The sequence below is a fragment of the Saccoglossus kowalevskii genome, chromosome 17 (genome assembly GCF_978046115.1).
Source record: "Saccoglossus kowalevskii chromosome 17, keSacKowa6.1, whole genome shotgun sequence".
In the NCBI taxonomy this organism is placed as follows: domain Eukaryota; kingdom Metazoa; phylum Hemichordata; class Enteropneusta; family Harrimaniidae; genus Saccoglossus; species Saccoglossus kowalevskii.
The window spans coordinates 21,455,285-21,477,421 of record NC_140657.1 but is presented as its reverse complement, the minus strand read 5'-3'; the positions used below and the strand labels follow the sequence as shown (position 1 = coordinate 21,477,421).

Below are 22,137 nucleotides of genomic sequence, written 5' to 3'. Positions count from 1 at the left end.
CCCCCTCTGCACTTTTTGTTTCGCATTTTAAGGTAAAAAATCGACATTTGAAAACGACAGGGTGTCGATTTACTCGGTGCCGTGTTTCACAACTTGTTTATTTATATACGTATAGCGGATAATTTTTATTGAAAATTAGTATTTATTGATTTTCAGCCCCCAAGTGACTGTGAATCGAGGTCAAAGGGTCAGGTTGCGTGCATATAATTATATATAGTTAAAACAAAAAGTATTTGAACTTTTGTCAGCTGTTCAACATCTATAAAAACCAGAAAGACAACTATAAGACAATGTGAACCTCGGAAATTATTCTGTTAGTCCGAATTTTAAATGCGCGCGAGCGAGCAGGTGGGCGGTGATATTTCGGGGTTTGCGCGGTCGAAAATAAAGCGGAAATTGCCCGGTCGAATTCAACAAGCGGTCGCAAAAGCGAGAGAAAAAGGTGACTGGAAAGCGGAAGCGGGCGGGAGGTTGTGCGAAACTGAAGGAGTACTGTAACTTTGCACAACTTTCTTTTAAATCGTTTTATTTTCCAAGTCAATATTCTATTTTACTAATACATTTTTTTTTCTAACGCAATGGCGAAGAAAAGAAAAAAAGCGTTGACAGACGAGGCAAAGAAAAATCTGCCACTCAGTGTCGCACTCTGACACAGCAATTTTTTTTCAAACATCGGCCATTTTGTTTCACCATGAAAACCGTTTTAGATGTCTTATCAGAGACACTTGAAGGATTAGCTTGTTTGTAAACTGTCGGCGTGTACAGTGGGACAGTAATGTTTGTCAGAGGATTATCCCTCGTTGTTCGTTTGCATAACAATGGAAAACCCGAACGTTCCTGGAGTACGGACTCAAATGCCAGCAGTTTTCTTCATTTTTCACGCTCGAGCTTGAAATTATTCATTATCTGACACTCTTTATGAGTTCTATGATATCAGTGGTTAATATGTATGGCCATTTTTAGTGTATATTTATAATAATGCAGCAAATCTACAGTGTTTTATTAACCAAAACTGTTTTTCGCGTTTTTCTCGAGTTGAAGTTTTGATCGAGAACGACTCATTGGGACCGCCGCCAAATCAAGTGCGTTCGGACTAGGACATTCAAACTCGCAGTTATCGTTCAAAAGATAATGATGGTGCGAAATATGTCTGGGTTTTTAAAGAAAATGCTTTGTCACAGAATGATAGTCTGTTAAAGGTGCCAAGTATGAAATAATTTGGGGACAAAAAAACAAACCTGCATAGAAATCGGAATAATAGGTCTTTTGATTATCGGAGACTCATTTCAATGGACTTGATTACGGACAATGCACGACGTAAATTTCACCAGAAAATTCCGCAGTGTGCTCTCGCAGTCGCGGACTTAGTCATTTTTACAAGGTTCGCCATTTTTGATGTCACGTGATAATTATGTAAACAATGTCTGTCCAGTTTGTGCGAACTTGCACCTCTATACTTAGTCTTTTGATATATATAACCACAGTCCCTCAGAGGGACTGTGATATAACCTAAATTACTGTTCTGAACGAGACAACAGACAGAGAATGTTTTATTTAAAAACGTCACAAAACATTCTCGCTACCTTAATATGCTGTGGGGGACATTCGTACCGAATTTGAAGTATTTATTTTTTCCTTAGAATTATAACTCAAACGTGTATGCGTTTGTATAGTACTGAATGCCCGAACTGTGGGCTGCTTTGCGCTAGCACAAATTGATCACATATAATGCCACTCTGAGGAAAATACATAAATAGAAATGTATAGAACATGTCTATTATTTTGTAATCATTTTCACAAATATTTCATGAATGTCTTGTGACTTTGTAATGTGACCAATGTGTAGGTTATTGATATGTTAGTACAATGCGACACTCGCGTAAGAACCAACATGCTTATTGTTCTATTGTTGTTCTTTTATTCTCTGGTTGGTCTTTACCATCATCACGTAATTACATATTACACACTCTTCACTCAAACACAATAAACATTGCTCACAGTCGTAAATATCGCATTGACACATATTTTGACCACTATTTGAAATTATCAGGTCTTCTAAACTCTGTTGATGTCGATATGTAAATATTTGTTCTTTTGTGAGTTTAATCTTGATACCTTTATAACAATTAAACACACTAATTTGACCGCATCGAGTACTCAGCCTTTATTCAAAAATAATTCACCTTCACCAATCAATATGATCAACACTTGACCAATAAAAAAAAGCTTATACGGTTATATATTTACACGAGAAGCCGAGGTGCTTTAGTGAAACACCATTAGATATTCTCATCACTGTTTCTGGTGATACTAATCAGCATATGGAAATGAATGTGGTGCGTAGATTTCTACATGCACACAAATATGAACACAATGTTGTGTTATGATGGCTAAAACACTTTCAACTAATAATAACACTTGTATAGCTGATAGTTTTCCTGGTCAAATTTCTAATGACAATTGGTCGAATACAAACATCAAGCTTGCGGGACTGACAAATGTCTAGTAAAACTACAGTTCACATTATGGCAGTTTGTTCATGATTAGTACTGTGAATTATTAAATTGTCACTATTAGAAATTTTCAATATTTTGTTTCTTGTATAATAAAAATGGTTTACAGAAAATATAAGCTCAATATAGAATTACAGATTATAAAAATATTAGCCATTTTCTCCAAGATCTCACCAAATTTGCCAACAATATGCTAAGTTTGCTTGAAGTGTACCAGATGACTACATAGTTACAGTTTAGACTTGGGATGTCGCTTCATACTCAGCTTAATGTTCCCAGCTGGCTTTTCGGCTGGTAACATCACCTGTGGATTAAATAATATTCAAGAGCATTACTAACAACTTCACAAAATGTTGTTAAATGATCCATACATATTTATTAACAAGCAGCCTCTCGGCTGAGATAGCTCCGCTGTTAGCAATGCACATTTCAATTAAAGAACAGAAGATATATTAGAAAATGAACAATATGCATAGTATCAATGCAATGGGACTTGCTGTTTTAAACAAGAATTCAAAAATATCATTTTTCACCATAAAGAAGAAAATATCACTTTTTACCAAAAATGACAAAAATATTCACCAAAATTAGAAAATTAAAGATATCATCATGAAATGAACAAATTTGAGAGTGGTCCACATGTAGTACCTATATATGTAATATCAAAGCAATTGGACTTGCGGTTTTTAAAAAGAAGTTGAAAATATCACTTTTTACCAAAAATGACAAAAATATTCACCAAAATTAGAAAATTAAAGATATCATCATGAAATGAACAAATTTGAGAGTGGTCCACATGTAGTACCTATATATGTAATATCAAAGCAATTGGACTTGCGGTTTTTAACACGAAGTCGAAAATATCACTTCTTACCAAAAATGACAAAAAAATTTAAATCAAAATTAGAGAATTGAAGATATCATTACAAAATAAACAAATCTGAGAGAGATCCACATGTAGTACCTATATATGTAATATCAAAGCAATTGGACTTGGGGTTTTTAACAAGAAGTTGAAAATATCACTTTTTATCAAAAATGACAAAAATATTCACCAAAATTAGAGAATTAAAGATATCATTACAAAATGAACAAATCTGAGAGAGGTCCACATGTAGTACCTACATATGTAATATCAAAGCAATTGGACTTGCGGTTTTTAACAAGAAGTCGAAAATATCACTTTTTACCAAAAATGACAAAAATATTCACCAAAATTAGAGAATTGAAGATATGATCATGAAATGAACAAATCTGAGAGAGGTCTACCCAAGGTACATATACACCAAGTATCAAAGCATTCAGGCTTGTAGTTTTCAAGAAGAAGTCAAATAAGTAAAACATTGACACGGACAATCACTCATATGATAAGCTCCGCTCGACAAAGTCGACAGCGGAGCTAAAAATGCTTTAAATACTATGATTTCTCCTACAAACATTTTAATGCATTCTTCCATAATTTAAACAGTTTTATTTGTGACTTAAACAATCTGTTTTTCATATACAAGTATAACTGTGTGTAGCAACAGAATATCAGTAATCTCCAAAGACTTTTATAAAACTGTATTTATCAACCTTTAATGCAATAATCACTGGCGGATCCTGAAATTTGGTAGGGGGGGGGGCGCTCCTATTGACGTGCACGTCCACGCACCTCCGGTGGGCTGGGTTTGTCAATTGATTTGACCATTTTTTTTGAGGGCTGAAGGGGGGGGGGTGCCTCCTCCTAAATCCGTGCATGATAATACAATTAAGTTATGTGCTCAGCATGAGTTTTATATACTTATATGCCATCAAATAGCTGAGCTCACATTTGCATCTATAATCTTTCAAATTTAGAGATGAGTAGCTTAAACATGGGGCCCAGGGGCACCGAAGTCCTTTGGAATTAAGTAGAACTTGGGAAGCAGACATACATGATTTTAACTGCTACTGTTCAAGATTCTGACTATTAATATGTTCAAAATTCAGCAAGTAATCTTCAGATGAATGCAAAGAATCATCTTTGTTACCCAGTATACGTAACACTGCTAGTCTTAGCACAAGTGCTATCAACTTGCTTTATATTTAGTTCCATTCAATTCATTATCAAGTACATTATCAGGTTCAGTGTCAAGTTTATTATCAGATATATTGCAAAGTAAATTATGAGATTCATTAGTAAGGGTTATACCCTCAATTTTGCATTTGGGACTGTTTCCTCATTAATTGCGTGACTCCTCATTAATTGGGTGACTGTTTTTTTATGAGGGCAGTCTCCTCAGTTTGTTTGGTTCATCTGCATGTTCTCTGAAAAAAAGAAGAAACACAAACAGGTTTAATGAAAGCACCATGTCATTCATACCTACAATGAATTTGTAGCACATAAATTTTGAGGCCTACTAGAATTTGAATAAAAATAATGATTGCACAAATAAAATACTGGCATATTTTTTCACCACGCATTCATCGACTATCAAAACAATATGTAATTTAGCTATTAAGTTGCATATGCAAATCATCCACACTAGCAACATGACATGCAGATTACATCAAATCTGTTGAGATGTTCATTAGCTAATTTACATATGCAAATTACTCCCAATAATATGACATGACAATTACATCAATGTATATGCCTACCAAATTTTATCCAAACCTGTCGAGTCATTTAAGAAATAATCCAAATTTAGTAAAAACATAGTTAAACTCTGGTGACCTTGCCCTTTGTTATATAATATAATTCCCTTTATCATAGTTTGTTTCAATATAAATATGCATTGTCATAATTAATTTTGAATACAAACAAGTTTTGGGGTTGAACCAACAGTGGGGAATCAGTCTACCGAATGTCCTTAAAAGATGTAAATATCTTACAAAAACATTGGGGTCTTATTTGTTTAATTATTTTAAGGAACATAATTTCCAGCTTTATTCAAAGTAATTCAGATATTTTAGAATAAAAACAAATGTCTCATTGCAAAAAAAAAGTGCTGCATTTAGATGTGAATAGATTCATAAAACGTGCAAGATAACAGAAAAATTTAGCTGGCTTTAGTCCAAGTATTTTGTACAGGTGTCTGCCAAAAATTAATGATTCACTGAGACAAATATGAACTGCCTCATTGTGTGACTACTGTATTATATGAAAAGTAAAAAAAAAACACCCTTTATGAACAGCTATCATGTTGCAAGCTCTGCTTTGTATGCAAATCAACTTAAATAGTTGGTGTCCAGTGGAGGGAGAAGTCAACAGTACTGTTGCCTCCTGAGAATCTACATCTTCAAACACTGCTATCTTTAAAGTGCGTTTTTAAACTAGTATTATAAAAACTCTATCATTCTGTTCTAATAGCTGAAACATATTCCTGTGAGTTTTCATTTTTCGAATGAACTGTTTGTCAAAAACAGAATACATATATTTTAGAATAATTTTCTTTTTAAAATGTGGATGAAATGTTTTGCTTTTAATGTATTTTTTATGTATTGTTTTTGATTTGATAACTTTGAACTAAACAGATTTTCTATTAGCTTCAGATCTTGATCAAAGTTAGGCACCCAGTTCATAGGAGTGCTTATATTGATTTTCTGACATCTTGTTTTCTGTAAAGATTTTATTGATAGGTTTGCTAATGTGTATCAGACTGTGCAATCTCTCCATGAGTTGGTTTTGAAACCCAGTATGGGATTCTGAGAACATTACCAAGGATATTATTACAAGATAAATCATTTGCTTCATTGAACACATACAACAATGCACATTTCCACTGAGATCAGTGACCTTTGATGTGTATCACCAGTGATCAGTCAAGTAGAAACAGTCAAAATATTTTAGCAGATTTTCTCAATTTTTGCATGATATTTTCATACAGGACATCTGTTGTTCAAACTCAGGGAAGACTTTATACTGATGAATAAGGTGACCAAGTTTGATAAAGTTTGGAATAGAATTAGTAAAGTTATTATGCACACAATAACAATTATTAACAACGACGACGACGACGACGACAACACCGGACAAAATTTTTCCCTTAATATACCTTTCCCTTCCATCTTTGATGGTACGGGCAAGGTAAAAACAATATGCTATTGACAATTTACATATGCAAATTAACCCCAATAGTAATATGGCACACAGATTACATCAATGTACATCTCTATAAAATTTGGTCAAAGTCTGTCGAGTTGTTTAGGATTTAATCCAATTAGTGAATTATCCCTAATAGTGCATCTATTACAACAATGCATATCCCTATCAAAGTTGACTCAAAGGGCAAATATGTCGAATTCTTCAAGAGATAATCCCAATTTAAGAAAAATATGGAAATTAGATAAATTACATATTGTGCATATAAAACAGATTTAGCCCAAAAGGTGCGAGGAGTGTCCAAAAGCATGTGTAATGAATTAAATAATTATTTCTATTCATGACCGCGGTTACAAACGTATTTTAGTTTACCCCCACACCCACGAACACGTATACCGTTAAGCCGATCGAGCATGGGTGGCCACATCGGGAGCCACATGCTCTGACTCGTGTGAACAGCGAGGGGTCCAAATTGCTAAATTACAGGATTACTCAGAATAGATATTAACAACATTAATTATCAGAAAAGTATTAACAAAAGTCGTTCGATCACAAATATTCATAATTGGACTTTAGAAAAAAATCCACGATAAAACGACACACTGTTAAAATGGCAGAGGCAACGATCAATTCACGCTACTTACCAGGAAAGTTGGGCGAGAGTGAACTACTTCCGGGTCGCGACCAATCATGTCGAAAAATGACCAATCACGTTTCGTGTACTTCAAGAGTTCAGTGAGTTGACTGTCATGACCTCACGTGCGATGAAAGGTGGCTGGATGGAGGTGTTTTCCGAAAAGAAATAAAATTTCCCCCTGCCTGGCATTACAGCTAAAACAAGGTCAGCTTGGACGTTCAGTTGCGAGACGTATAAAAAATGCAGCCAGTGACACTTTTCGAAAATAAAAATACAAAATAATCGCAATCAGAGGGACCGACCACGCGCGTTGGTAATAAATAGAACGCGTTGTGACACAGTCTCACCAGCCTCTTTCACTGACGCAATATAATTATGCTATTTCCCAACGCACTTGTATTTAATACATTGACGAAAAACACCACAAGAAAAATGTAAATCAAGCTTGTAATTACAAGTAACTCAACTCGAACGCAATATTCATCACTGTAAAAGTGGATAAATTCGAACCAGCCAGCTCATGACCGGAGACATCCGGTCGTCTTTGTCGATAACTCGCTAATTCACCATAATCGTGGTGGTAAACTGTTTAGCTGATTTTTTTCAGAAGATGGATATTCAATTCATTTTTCGTCTTATCCTTGTCTTTTCGTCTTAACCGTCGCAGTCTGCTTCATTGAATGTTTAGTTTGATAATTGATAAACATTGATTGATCCAGTGTGAGACTGTTGCTTTCAAGTTGTGTTTAATAATACAAAGATGATTTAAACTTGTTCCTTCCGTTGCGATCGTATTCAATATATGGAAATAGGATGTGTGTGCGTTTGCGTGAGTGAAAGATGCAGGTGAGATTTCTCGTCGCAACGCGTTCTATTTATTTCCAACGCGCGTGGTCGGCGCCTTTGATTGCGTTTATTTTGTTCTTGCATTCGCGAAATCCATCGCTTGCACTGTTTATTTTGTCATGTCTCACAACTGAATGTCCAAGCTGACTTTGTTTTGGCTGTATTTAATAAAAGTACATTAGTCTTTACGAGTTTTGTATATATATCAGCATAATGTTATCGTCAACGCTAGAGTTCGTTTTTTTCTTCAAAATGTTTAATTTGAAAACGACAAGTTGACAACATCGAGTCGCGTTTCGATCGGTTTTTATGATTCACGGGGCCAAGAAAACAATGTCAATACCTACCGATGATGTTGAATAATATTTTTGTGTTTGATTCCATTTACCCAATGACATGATTGACCGCATTACGATTGTGTGTGCTTCGCACAGACTATGGAGCCAAAAAAAAAATCCATGCACAGACCACCCACCTCAGGCGAAGCGAACGGTACTTCCGGTGAATGTGTAGCCATGTGCAATGTGTACGCCACCCTACAGTTTTTAGCGGCTGTAACAACAGGCATTTACACAGGGCTGTGCAATGTCATACTGTTAGTAATATTCTCTCAGTTAAACTCCGTAAAACATGTCAGTACCTTCTGATGATGTTGAATAATATGTTTGCGCTCAGACACGACTGACATGATTGACCGCATTGCGATTTCATGTGCATTCGCACAGACCATCCACGCTCAGGCGATGCGACGGTACTCGGTGCAATGTCGCACTATCAGTACCGGTTTAATATTTTCTCAGTGACACGCCGTAAAAACATACTTATCTTCTAAATGCACTCTATGATGCAAGACACCCGGGATACGCTGGGAGTTATTACTAGCATTGTATCGAGGTTAACCCTGAACACACGTTCCTGTACCTCGTGTATTTATTCCATCGTGATTCGATGAATAGCCGTATGTGGTTCATAGCTCTCTTGTCGGCGCACGTCTTTTTTTATTGCTCAACGGTATTAGTCGTCCCCAGAGGTGACTGACAAGATACAAAACCATACTACGAACATAAATAAAAATGTAAAAATCAGTTGTCAGTCGTACAAAAGAGCTATGGAACCGCAGCTATGGATATAGCCGCTGGTTGTTGCCTGTCAGTGACCAGTTCGTGCAATAAAACAGCGCAGCAAGTGTTCAATTCGTCCAATAACACACACTACTTTATTAAGACAGCGCCCATGTAATCACAAATACACATCACGCATTGTATTCTATCAAAACAATTATTATACTTTAATTTTCATAGCGAAATTTGAGACATCGAATCACACTGCCATATCGTCCAATGGTCGTTTTATGCGTAACTGCGCATGCGTGATAAATTCGAATTAGTACTATTTAATCTATCATTAAACGAATAATATATGCGATAAACCATCACAACATACATGAACACATCAAATAATATACATTCTTTATTATGAAACTACAATTTGATAAGAGAAGTGTGTATCAGAAAAAATAACGCAAAATGTTTACTATGCAAATTGTGCCACTCACCATGTATGATAATTGGACAGAGATTACCTACACTAGAAAAGCCTGATTTTGGAAGGTTTTTGGGCCAAAAAGTAATTTTAAAATGATTCAAGCCAAATAAAAAAAAATGCCCTGGAGATATTCACACAAGCTATCATAATGCCAAGTTTCAGAAAAATAGACTGAAGGGTTTTTGAGATATCTTTGTCTACAGCACACGAACTACGGCCTACGGCTTACAAATTGTGATAGCATTAGTCCGTTGGACCGTAGGACTAAAAACGGAACCTCCACTACTAGAAAGCACTGTTTCTCCTACCTCATCTTTGTTTTCCATTCCAAACTTCGACAAATCAATGGTAAAGTAATGACTATTCGGCATCACTATTTCTATCTCACTTATCTAGAAATAGATATAAATGAATCAATTTCAGTATTCGACCAATGGGCTATTTGTCAATATACCGGTACATGTATACATGTCACAAATATACCATTATGTATGGCACAAATATACCATTATGTATGGCACAAACATACCATTATGTATGGCACAAACATACCATTATGTATGGCACAAATATAGCATTATGTATGGCACAAACATATCATTATGTATGTCACAAATATACCATTATGTATGGCACAAACATACCATTATGTATGGCACAAATATACCTTTATGTATGTCACAAACATGCCATTATGTGTGGCACAAATACACCATTATGTATGGCACAAATACACCATTATGTATGGCACAAACATACCATTATGTATGGCACAAACACACCATTATGTATGGCACAAACACACCATTATGTATGGCACAAATATACCATTATGTATGGCACAAACATACCATTATGTATGGCACAAACATACTATTATGTATGGCACAAATGTACCATTATGTATGGCACAAATGTACCATTATGTATGGCACAAACATACCATTATGTATGGCACAAACATACCATTATGTATGGCACAAATATACCAGTGTATGTGGCACAAATATACCATTATGTATGGCACAAATATACCATTATGTATGGCACAAACATACCATTATGTATGGCACAAACATACTATTATGTATGGCACAAATGTACCATTATGTATGGCACAAATGTACCATTATGTATGGCACAAATGTACCATTATGTATGGCACAAACATACCATTATGTATGGCACAAACATACCATTATGTATGGCACAAACATACCAGTGTGTGTGGCACAAATATACCATTATGTATGGCACAAATGTACCATTATGTATGGCACAAACATACCATTATGTATGGCACAAACATACCATTATGTATGGCACAAATATACCATTATGTGTGGCACAAACATACCATTATGTATGGCACAAATATACCAGTGTATGTGGCACAAACACACCATTATGTATGGCACAAATGTACCATTACGTATGGCACAAATATACCATTACGTGTGGCACAAATAAACCATTATGTATGGCACAAATATACCATTATGTATGGCACAAATATACCATTATGTATGGCACAAATATACCAGTGTATGTGGCACAAATATACCATTATGTATGCCACAAATATACCATTATGTATGGCACAAACATACCATTATGTATGGCACAAACATACCATTATGTATGGCACAAACATACCATTATCTATGCCACAAATATACCATTATGTATGCCACAAATATACCAGTGTATGTGGCACAAACATATCTATATATATATATATATATGGCACAAATATACCTAGATACATTTTTATTGTTGATATGGTAATCATGTAACATTATGGTTGAAAGGTCAATTCTGAAAAAAATGAAGGATACACACCTGTGGCACTTTTTGAAATGACTGTTTCTGAGCAAGGTACATAGTGTTCTGAACTGATGGCGAGTACACCCCTGTGTCTGGTGGTCCAGCAAAGTTATCCAAAATTATAGCTTTTACAGTCTCACTAGAAATATTTAAAATAAACCACTGTTAATAACAATCTGCAAATTAAATAAAGATTGTAGTTCTACGTTCATTGCAAATAAAATATATTCCTTGTAAATAAATGAATCACATATCTTGAAGAGACTGTGATAAAGATTAATAGTGTTACCGGTAGTTTATCTGTTCACTAGTAAGATACTGTAAAATACTTTATTTTCGCTTAGAATTAGTTTTCGCTATTTTCACTGAAGGAATGATTCAGTGAAAATAAAATCCAGCTAATATACCTTTTTTCCTATATTTTACATTCAACTTGACAAAAATCAGTGAAAATAAATTTCATACGAAACACCCCGAAAGTTTTTTCAGTGAAAATTAATTCCAGCTAAAATAAAGTATTTTACAGTATATATTCATGTTTTTAACACGTTTCAATGAGTGCCTATAGTGAACAGTGAAACAAGGTCTGATGAGGGTCCTATGGACTGAACTATTTTGGCATATGCCGTAGTTGCATGACTAGTGAACAGGCAAACTTAAGCAGCACTTTGTATTTTTATTGTTCAATTCACATAGCTATATACTATTGTTTATTACCATGGTTATAAATGTTTTTTATCCGACATCGATCTTTTGACGTCGTCCCTTACTGAATGCATGTCAGTGAGTACCAGTATATCCACAAACAACTTAGTAATAAATGCAACAAAGGTTAAGATGTATTACCAAACTCGGGGCAAAGCTGATTTGAAAGCAAAATGATACAAACAATTAAACCAGCAGGCAAATGGCAACTTGCAGTATATTTAGACGAATAGTGTACAAGCCAAAGGAATGTATCTTACTGTTTATACAGTGAATCATGAGCCAAAAGCACACTAACTGCATTATTTCTTATAAACTGCATTATTTCCATAAAGGTATAAGCTGTCTTACAAGGACTCTAAATCTCATTAAACACTGGTCTCTTGGTGTTCAGTGCAGTTGAAAACAGGTTGATGGAGGGTTTGTGGCTACAGTTCAAACAAGAATAATACCAAATTGAATAATGAATGTATATCTCCCAAGTGTTCCCCTAATTTCATGAAATGAACTAATCTAATATAGGTCCACCAAACTTACACATATATCAATTGTCAAAGCAATTGGAGTAGCAGTTTTCAAAAAGAAGTCAAAAATAGCAATTTCACCAAAAATTAAAAAACTATTCACTGAAATTAAAGAATTAGAGAATTCAAGATATCAAGAAGAAGTAATTTGAAAACAAACTAGAATGCAGGATGAACAATGAATAACCACCTATACCAATAGTTTTGCCTGTCATCTTTAATGACAGCAGTGCTAAAAGAAAATAGATTTGTATTATACCAACTAAAATAAATATTCCCAAGTCATTATTATGTGTAGACTTCTATGTAACCCATATTTCTAGGAACTGCCTAGCGTTTACACTTACACAGCTCTATCAAAATCAAGTCCCAGTAGTTCATCATAGGTCCATTTTGAGTAAACTGTGGTACAAAAGAACCTGTCAGTAACTTCAGGTAGAGTGGTGTATTTATCTCTAGCAAAACCAACAAATCCAGACTTTGTGGTCTTTAAGACTTTCATGCCTTTCAAACCAGCCGATACACACGGTTTACCTGTAATGATACAAAAAAAAAAAATGAAAATACACACATGTACTGTAAACAGTTCCAAATCCTTCATGAACTTTGTGCGAGATTAGAGAGAGAGATTAGCTCAATGTTTATATGTGTGTATATTATTGTGCCATTTTACATGGCTCAGTAATGTTAACTGTTGATGCTCTATTGAAAAAAAACACAAAAGTTCAGTTGAAACATTGCCCACCACTAATCAGTGTCATTGTGTGCATTATCCTGTAGTTGCCATATTTATGCCTCTTGTAAAAGCACTGATCTTGTGCAACTTATGCCAACACAACACAAACTAGTACTCTGACCTTTTATGGATAAAATGTTCGGGCAGATATGTGCATTCATGCATTTTTACCACCTGGTAACCATCACTGCGAAAACAATTAAAGGCTGAAAACTCCCAGAAAACTCTACTTTGGGATTTTTGTTTAGACTCCCCTGAACAGATTACCCCCTGTATGTGCAACAAACCAAATGACCACAAGTCAGCCATTTTTAATCCAATCTGAAAAATAAAATGACGCGCATCAGAAACCCATAATGTTTGTAACATTTGTTAATAACATAATGTTTGTTACATGTATGTAACAAATTTGAACGAAATCCATCCATAAATGCCAAGATCCAGTTCCGGAATGCCAAAAATGCTTGATTGTTGATTTTTTAGCACAAAAAATAGCGGCCATTCGGCCATTTTGAATCAGAATGTAAAACCAATATATCAGTATATCTATGTCATGATGTATAACGAATATCTAAAATTTAAAAATAATCAGTCAAAGCATGGTAGAGATATGGCACTAGAACTGCATTCATTTAAACAAAATGGTCGCAAGTTGGCCATTTTAAATCTGATCTTGGTTGAAAAATAAAATGATGTGCATCAAGGTCACATAATGTCCAACGTATGTATCAAGTTTGAATAAAATCCATCCATAAATGCTCGATTTTGATGATTTTTCAGCACAAAAAAGGCCGCCATTTGGCCATCTTGAATCAGATCGTGAAACAAACGGATCTGGATATGTATAACATTATGTAAGATGTATGTGTGAAGTTTGAATGTAATCAGTCCAGGCATGTCTAAGATATAGGTCCGGACGAATGGTCAATCCATATGTCCCCGTTTTCGAACTACATCCGAACTGGGACTAATAAAATGTCAGAAAAAACAATAGTGACATTCAATGTCTGTAATTGTCACCTAACACAAAAATATTAGAAAAAAAAAAATCATATATAAATTCATATAATTGGTTCCTTCAAAATAAATAAATGCAGGTACAAAATCATCAGCAGCTTAGGGGGACATTTTTGCAGGTAACCAGCAAAACATTTAAAGCTTGGGTATTTGGTAGCAAATAGAAATTTCTGAAGAAAAATAGCATATTTGGCGATAGATAATAATAGAGGGTAAACAAGGTGATTACAGACAAAAATTAAGTAAATTTTCAGTTTTTATTCAAAAAATTTGGCCCAATTTTTGCCCCAATCGTCTGAAGGAAAGTGCAGACTATAAACAGGACTATTCTGTGAATGTTTAATAATGCTTTTAGGATATTGGAAGAAAAAAGGGTCACGAAAATGCAAATTGGCAAATTGCCAATTGCATTGGTTTTTGCATTAAATTATTTTTTCCATATCTAAAAATTTTGCTTGATCGCATATGATGAAAAAAAGTCATGTTATTATTTGTATGAATTCTAAATATTGTTAAAACATTTCACAAAATTGACAATTTTAGTGAGTTTCCATTGTGATTATAGTTTTCCATTACATGATGCAATAGGAAGTTATCTTCCATAATGCATTGCTTGCATGTGCAGTAACATGCTCAGTAGTACAAAATTTGAATTTTTTTCCCATAATCCATTGCATATATGTGCAGTAACATGCTCAGTAGTGAAAAATTTGAATTAGACCTGAACTGCCTTAGAACTCAAAATTATTGTAAATAACATTCATGTTTGTAACAGGATGATACTTGATATACATGTACCCTAATAATTAAGTTGTTACAGATATATTCACAGAATGAGGGGTTATTTTGGTGCAATGTGAAAATATTTCTGTTATGTGTGATTATTTCGTTATTATTAATTTAAATTTACAGTTTCAATTTAGTCGCAAAATTACTGATCACAATTGAGTAGTGAAGTGGGTAAACGATTACCTTGTGTCAGGGAATGGATTACAAATTTGTGTTTAGAATATATTGTCAATCAATGTATGATCTAGTACTTAATCGTTAGATCTTGATACATTTTGTTTGTTTGTTTGGTGACTGGGGATGGTCTTGGAACAATATCGGTAGTAGCCTGTTCACACTACATGAAGTACGGATTTACGATTTAAGTTAATCACATGTGGGCATATCCGATTTACTCAATTTCCAGTTGACGACGTGATGTACATGTAATTGAACAATTTGCGCATACTTAAAACTACTTAGTAAAGAGCAAGGGTAGGACAAAAATATAGAAAGTCAAAAGAGCACCGGTAGACATGCAACCCGGAAGAAGTCGTCGACATAATTTAAACATTATTTTAAAGATAGCGGAGTGAGTGTGGGTGGGTGGGTACAAATGAGGGCAGCTATAAGAACTATTTAAGACAGCGGAGAAAAGTGGATTTCCATTTTAAAAATATGATTTTTCAGAGGAAATGGACTGAAATAGAGATGGTACATTTGTATGTGTGTGTTACACAGAGCAAATCCTGTGATATAGTTTTTCAACTCCCAAAATATGCGAAAAAAATATGAAAATATTATGCTATAGCAAAGATATTTTGCATGTTCGTTACTTTTGCTTAGGCAGAATAGTGTGTACAAGTTAGTTGAAAGATGATGGCAGTTTAATTTTAAGGGAATGAAAACATTGATGTTTGGTGCACTGCGACTGCACGTTTGAAATGTTCAAAATCTGTCCTCCCTTCCGGTTTGTTGACCCCAGGTCACGTAATATGCGCAAGAGCACAAACGAAGAACGCGCAAAAGCTATCAATTGTTTAGCACAGGCTAAGGGATACCCAAATTTGTTAAAGGGGCACCTTCCAGTTAAGCCTAATCTCACAACAAATTTACTTTCTGGATTAAAATAACAATGGGTAACAAGAGATAGATTAACATTGTAAACAACATAAACAATAGTGTCCCATGATTCTTTGGTGCAAAATCCATGGGATTGAGCAGTTTCCCTTTAAGAATATACAAATATCTTCAGTCATTTTAACTATGATTACTCGTACAGTAACCGAGAAGGCATACATGTTCTACGGTTATAAAACAATACCAAAGCAAATTCAGAATGTTCAGATTGCAGAATAACAGAAAGAAGCACAGATTCTTATCATCGGTTAATTTTTCCTCTAGAACAATATCTTTCTATGTGCTTGTGTTGATTGTCATGTCGGAAATGGCATACTGAAATAAATAGGTATGAAAATAATACATTTGTAGTAAATCTTCCAAATAAACATTGAATACAATGGCGTTTTGGATGCTTAGTCTCAGATCTTGACTGGGTCTTAAAAAACGAGCCAGATTTAATAAATACTCAATGTTTCTTAGCCTGTGCTGAGAAAAAGTGTGTAATTTGACCTTTTAGCCCATGCAAAGAGTTGAGTGTGAACACCACTAGTATATCCTGAATACACATTCTGTAAATCTTTTATACAATACAAGAACCATACCATATCTTCGTTGTGTGACTTGACAGAATCGAATAGCTTCCGGGTTAAGTATAAATGCATGTACATGCTCTCGCCCGGTATGATCCAAGCGTCGCCATGGTGCTTCCTCAATGTAAACATTGACCGTGTGCACTTGTGAATGCGTCTCAAGAAAATGTTTGCAGAGATCCATTCCAAACTGTTCAATAGTGCGAATCTAGAATACAAGTATAAATATGTTATTTAATATTTGGTGAATAGTTAGACAGTTAAAAATAGAATTTTTTACCAAAAATGACAAAATTATTTACTAAAATTAGAAAATAGAAGGTATTGTCACAAATTGAACAAATCTAAGGTCCACTCAAGGAGTCTACATATTGAATATTGAATCAATCTGGCTAACAATTTTAAAGAATAGGGTGCAAATAGCATTTTTACCAAAAATATTTTCTAAAATTAGAAAATGGAAGGTATCATCACAAAATGAACAAATCTAACTAAGGTCCCCTCAAGGTGTTTACATATATAAAATATTGAAAGAAACAAGCTAGGCATTTTAAAGAAGATATCAACATGAAAAGAACAAATCTGAGAAAGGTCCACCCAAGGAACACATATACATGTACCAAGTATCAATTCAAGGGAACTTGTCATTCTTAAAAAGGAAAATGGAAAGTTGATGCCAACAGACGACGTTAGTCAGTGATATGAACAGCTCTGTGTAGAACATTAAGTCGAAGCTAATAATTGGGGAAAAAACACAGAAAAACACTATGATTTAAACGTAATGTATATTTTTGTGTGTTTCAAACACCGAATGACTCACCCCTTTTTCCTTAACTAGAGCATACACAGTGTTCTTTTGTGTGTCTGTGGGGACCACGTCGTTATTATCACCATCGATGTAATCCTTTTTAGACGACAAACTCAGTTCGGTGTTCACTTCTACTTCTTTAATATGATGAACTTTACCCTCTCGGCGATGTTGCAACACACGTACACCATTCTTGCCATACATCGTCTTTTCTTCAATGAACTCTGTTTTCACCTCGTTGGACATTGTTGGTTATAAGATAAGGCACAGGCGGCTATAAAACTAAACTAAAAGATGAAATTTCAAATTTAAAAATGCAGCATGAAAATAATACGGATACATACAAATGTACATATTTTTATGGAGGCACAATAGCGGCCTTTTCATGCAGGCTGTAAAATAATTTATTTTCGATATTTTTGATGAAGGAATGATTCAGTAAAAATAAAATCCAGCGAATATACCGTTTTTCCTATATTTTACATTCAACTTGTCAAAAATCAGTGAAAATAAATTCCATACAATACACCCAAAATGTCTTTTCAGCGAAAATTTATTCCAGCTAAAATAAAGTATTCTACAGTAATATTTCTTATTAACAAACAACATTCCTCTGAAGAGAGATGAAAAGGATTATATATAATCGACTGAAAGAATTTCCGAGAATCACAGCTGAGTAAGATCCGAGGCTGCCTCGGGAATAGTTAGACTTATGACGTTATATAAAGACAAGCAGCCTGTCGGCTGAGATAGCTCCGCTGTTAGCAATGCACATTTCAATTAAAGAAGAGAAAGTATCATTAGAAAATGTAGACTTGCTGTTTTCAACAAGAATTCAAAAATATCACTTTTCACCAAAAATGACAAAAATAATCATCAAAATTAGGTAACTGAAGATATCATCACGAAATGAACAAATCTGAGCGAGGTCCACATGTAGTACCTATGTGTGTAATATAAAAGCAATCAAACTTGTGGTTTTTAACAAGAAGTCGAAAATATCACTTTTTACCAAAACTGACAAAAATATTCACCAAAATTAGAGAATTAAAGATATTATTACAAAATGAACAAATCTGAGAGAGGTCCACATGTAGTACCTATATATGTAATATCAAAGCAATTGGACTTGCAGTTTTTAACAAGAAGTCGAAAATATTACTTTTTACCAAAAATGACAAAAATATTCACCAAAATTAGAGAAGTACAGATATCATTACAAAATGAACAAATCTGAGAGAGGTCCACATGTAGTACCTATATATAGTATCAAAGCAATTGGACTTGCGTTTTTTAACAAGAAGTTGAAAATATCACTTTTTACCAAAAATGACAAAAAATATTCACCAAAATTAGAGAATTGAAGATATCATCATGAAATGAACAAATCTGAGAGAGGTCTACACAGGGTACATATACACCAAGTATCAAAGCATTCAGGCTTACAGTTTTCAAGAAGAAGTCGAAAAAGTAAAACATTGACACGGACGACGGACGATAAGCGACAAAGTCGACAGCGGAGCTAAAAAGATAAATCTTTCAGTAATGTAACTTGTTGTTGTATTATTTTTCATAACATGAAGTAAACAAGTTGGACCTTTGTTACCCGGTCTTACCCTCTGACTTTTAACCTTTTCACCACCAGACATTCTTGCCTAAATTTTTCTGCACTTTTATCTTATCTTCTTCAATAATTCTGGAAATGAACCCTAATTCTTGAGCCAATAGACAAAATTTTAGTCAATTTTTAGATTTTACTCAAAAAATTTGGCTATTTAAGTCCCAATCTTCGGAAGGAAAGTGCAGACTATAAACAGGACTTATTTTGTGATGAAATGAGGGAACTGATGGTGAAAAGGTTAATAAACTTCTATATATGCAATGCATCAGCCAAACCTGTTACTATAGCGACCATCTAAAGTGCTTAAAAATTGTTTATTATACATCTGTTTGACAAAAATTAACCTAGACTGGTTAAGTCTGAGGAATGAAATTTTCAGTTTTTATGATAACAGTTGTTTTAGCATAATCTGTTAAATTTCACAAGAATCCCCAAAAACCTGAGGAGAATGACAACACCATAAAGATAAATTTATTTAATAATTAGTCATGGTCAAATCTTGACTGAAAATAAAAAATATGACTACCAGTCGGCCATTTTCAATCAAATCATAAAACAAAGTTACATGCTTCTGTAACTGATACCATGTTTGATGTTCATACCATGTTAATAGTCAGATGACAGGGTAGGTGATAAATTGCCCTGCAGAGGGCCACTTAGGTAAAAGTTGGGTACCCAACAGTGAAATGCGACCTTAGGGTTATCCCTTACTATGATCTGGTGAATGGAATTAACACCCCTTTGTTAAAAAATGTGGGGGTGGGGGTGGAGTAAAGCACATCTATACCAATTTTAAATGAAATCGGTTCAGGCATGTCTGACAAATGTTTGATGACAAATTCTTTTAGATTTTCATTGTTGTTGAAAAAAACTTCCAACAGTCTGGTTACATAACCTCATAAACAAACAATAATGGAAGAAAATATAAAACACGTTAGATCTTGCCTTTGTACTCAGAAACAGGTAGAAAACTGTTTAAAAAATTAAAAAGCTACCCCCCCCCCCATGATTAATGTTGGAACTATATTCAGATGCGCTCACAATATGCGGTCACTATATTTTTTTTACAGTTTAAACATCCAATAACTTTCAAAATTACATAACTTTGACAAACATATCTGATTAGCAATGTGTGTCAGTTCCTTTCAATGCAGCTGTGGTCTACAGTTTTCTAAATTTCTTTTATAAACAACACATAGTAATGATAATAATATTTAAACTGACTAGGTAAGTACAGTAGGAAGGTCTCAAAAAAAAAAGAGAAAAAATGTAAGTGACAGTTTTTTATAGCTGTACTGCCATTTACTAATGGGTATGAACACACTACAAACAGTTCTTTCAACATCAATGTTCGAAGGAGTTTCTAGTAAAACATGTAAAAACACTAATGTGTAGTGTAAAATACTTTTTCGCTTGGCATTAATTTTTGCTATTTTCGCTGAAGGAATGATTCAGTGAAAATAAAATCCAGTGAATATACCCTTTTTCCTATATTTTACATTCAATTCATCAAAAATCAATGAAAATAAATTCCATGCAAAACACCCAAAATGTCTTTTCAGCAAAAACACTCTCTGTAGCAAGGTACCTAAAGAAGTGTTTTGAAATAAAACAGCAACCCCAGTGACAATTTTCTTTCACAGTTAAGTTTTGCATTTTGTTTTCTATCTTTTTATAGTATAATAATTTAGTCTTAATATTTTTTTTTTTCTTTTTTCTCTGTAATGTATTAGCTTAGTTTTATTTTATTTATTTACTTTATTTTTTTCTTTCTTCAACATTTGTAACCATTGCCAAAAGTAAATATACATTTTTTCCTATATTTTACATTTAACTCAGGCTCATCAAAAATCAGTGAAAATAAATTTCAGCTAAAATAAAGTATTTTACGCAAAATGGGTAAACTTATACCAATATAATTATAATGTCTCGGCGAAAATGCAGTTTTTTTTTTATTGTTACATCGACTATCAGGTCATTCACATGTCACCGTGACCTAGTTCCGTTTGGCATGCCTGGAGTAGATGTTTCTGAACATATTACGTACTATCTACTATATTACAACGTAATTAGGGGTTGTTTTGACGTCGTGAAACAAATGATAGCCAACTTTCTTAATCAGATTTTCAGAAAAAGTATACACACCATCATCCCATTACGGAAGCACAGCGGACGTGTCAAAGCCAAAATGGTCATAAAAGCTCCGAGCCAAAGAAAAAATCCATCGCTCCGGGCAAGGACGTCGACGCTGAACGCCCCGGTATAACTCATGAAAACATGTGTTTCTGGCCTTTGCAGTACTTACCTTATTACGTGGCAATGGAGCAGTGATTATGTGACAACTTTAGCGGTGCTAGTGGCGACGTGCATAACCCAATTACACAGACCTATAAATTACGTTTATTATGTTGACCCCACATGTATGTACGTGTGTTGACATACGTTGCTGAAGTTAACCTCAGTTTTGGATTCAGATTCTAATTCAGTTTTAGATTCGGGTAGGAGTTACTCAAATTCCTATGAATCGCGCTCTCTCGTGATGAAGCGCCATCCACAAATGATTCTGAATCTGAAATTAATTCTAACCACAAATTCACGACACGCCCACAGGCGGCCAACGAGGACTTTGCACGCAGAAAAAACTGTGTAGCCACACGTGGTAGCCACTGACATTTTGAAAGGTCAAAGTTCATTTAAGTTCAACGCAATGGTTACAAAACGTTACTGTATTGCCACTGAATACTACTTCTGATTGTGTATTTTTGACAGTGTGACCATCATAGGGTAGGTGGATGCCCGGGTGGATGGTGAG

The 22,137-nt window shown here is 34.4% G+C and overlaps 1 protein-coding gene across 1 annotated transcript; it reads right to left on the bottom strand.

Annotated features, from left to right (window-relative positions):
- Positions 1-2,139: 2,139 nt before the first annotated feature.
- On the bottom strand, positions 2,140-21,782 carry LOC100368654 (uricase-like). Its single transcript, XM_085492062.1, has 7 exons — positions 21,631-21,782; positions 17,717-17,991; positions 16,909-17,104; positions 13,011-13,197; positions 11,450-11,573; positions 9,916-9,999; positions 2,140-2,817 (listed from the first exon to the last, which is right to left on the bottom strand). Exons 2-7 carry the CDS (start codon positions 17,948-17,950, stop codon positions 2,743-2,745), a joined length of 900 nt encoding a protein of 299 aa, XP_085348188.1. The 5' UTR covers positions 17,951-17,991; positions 21,631-21,782; the 3' UTR covers positions 2,140-2,742.
- Between the last annotated feature and the right edge of the window lie 355 nt (positions 21,783-22,137).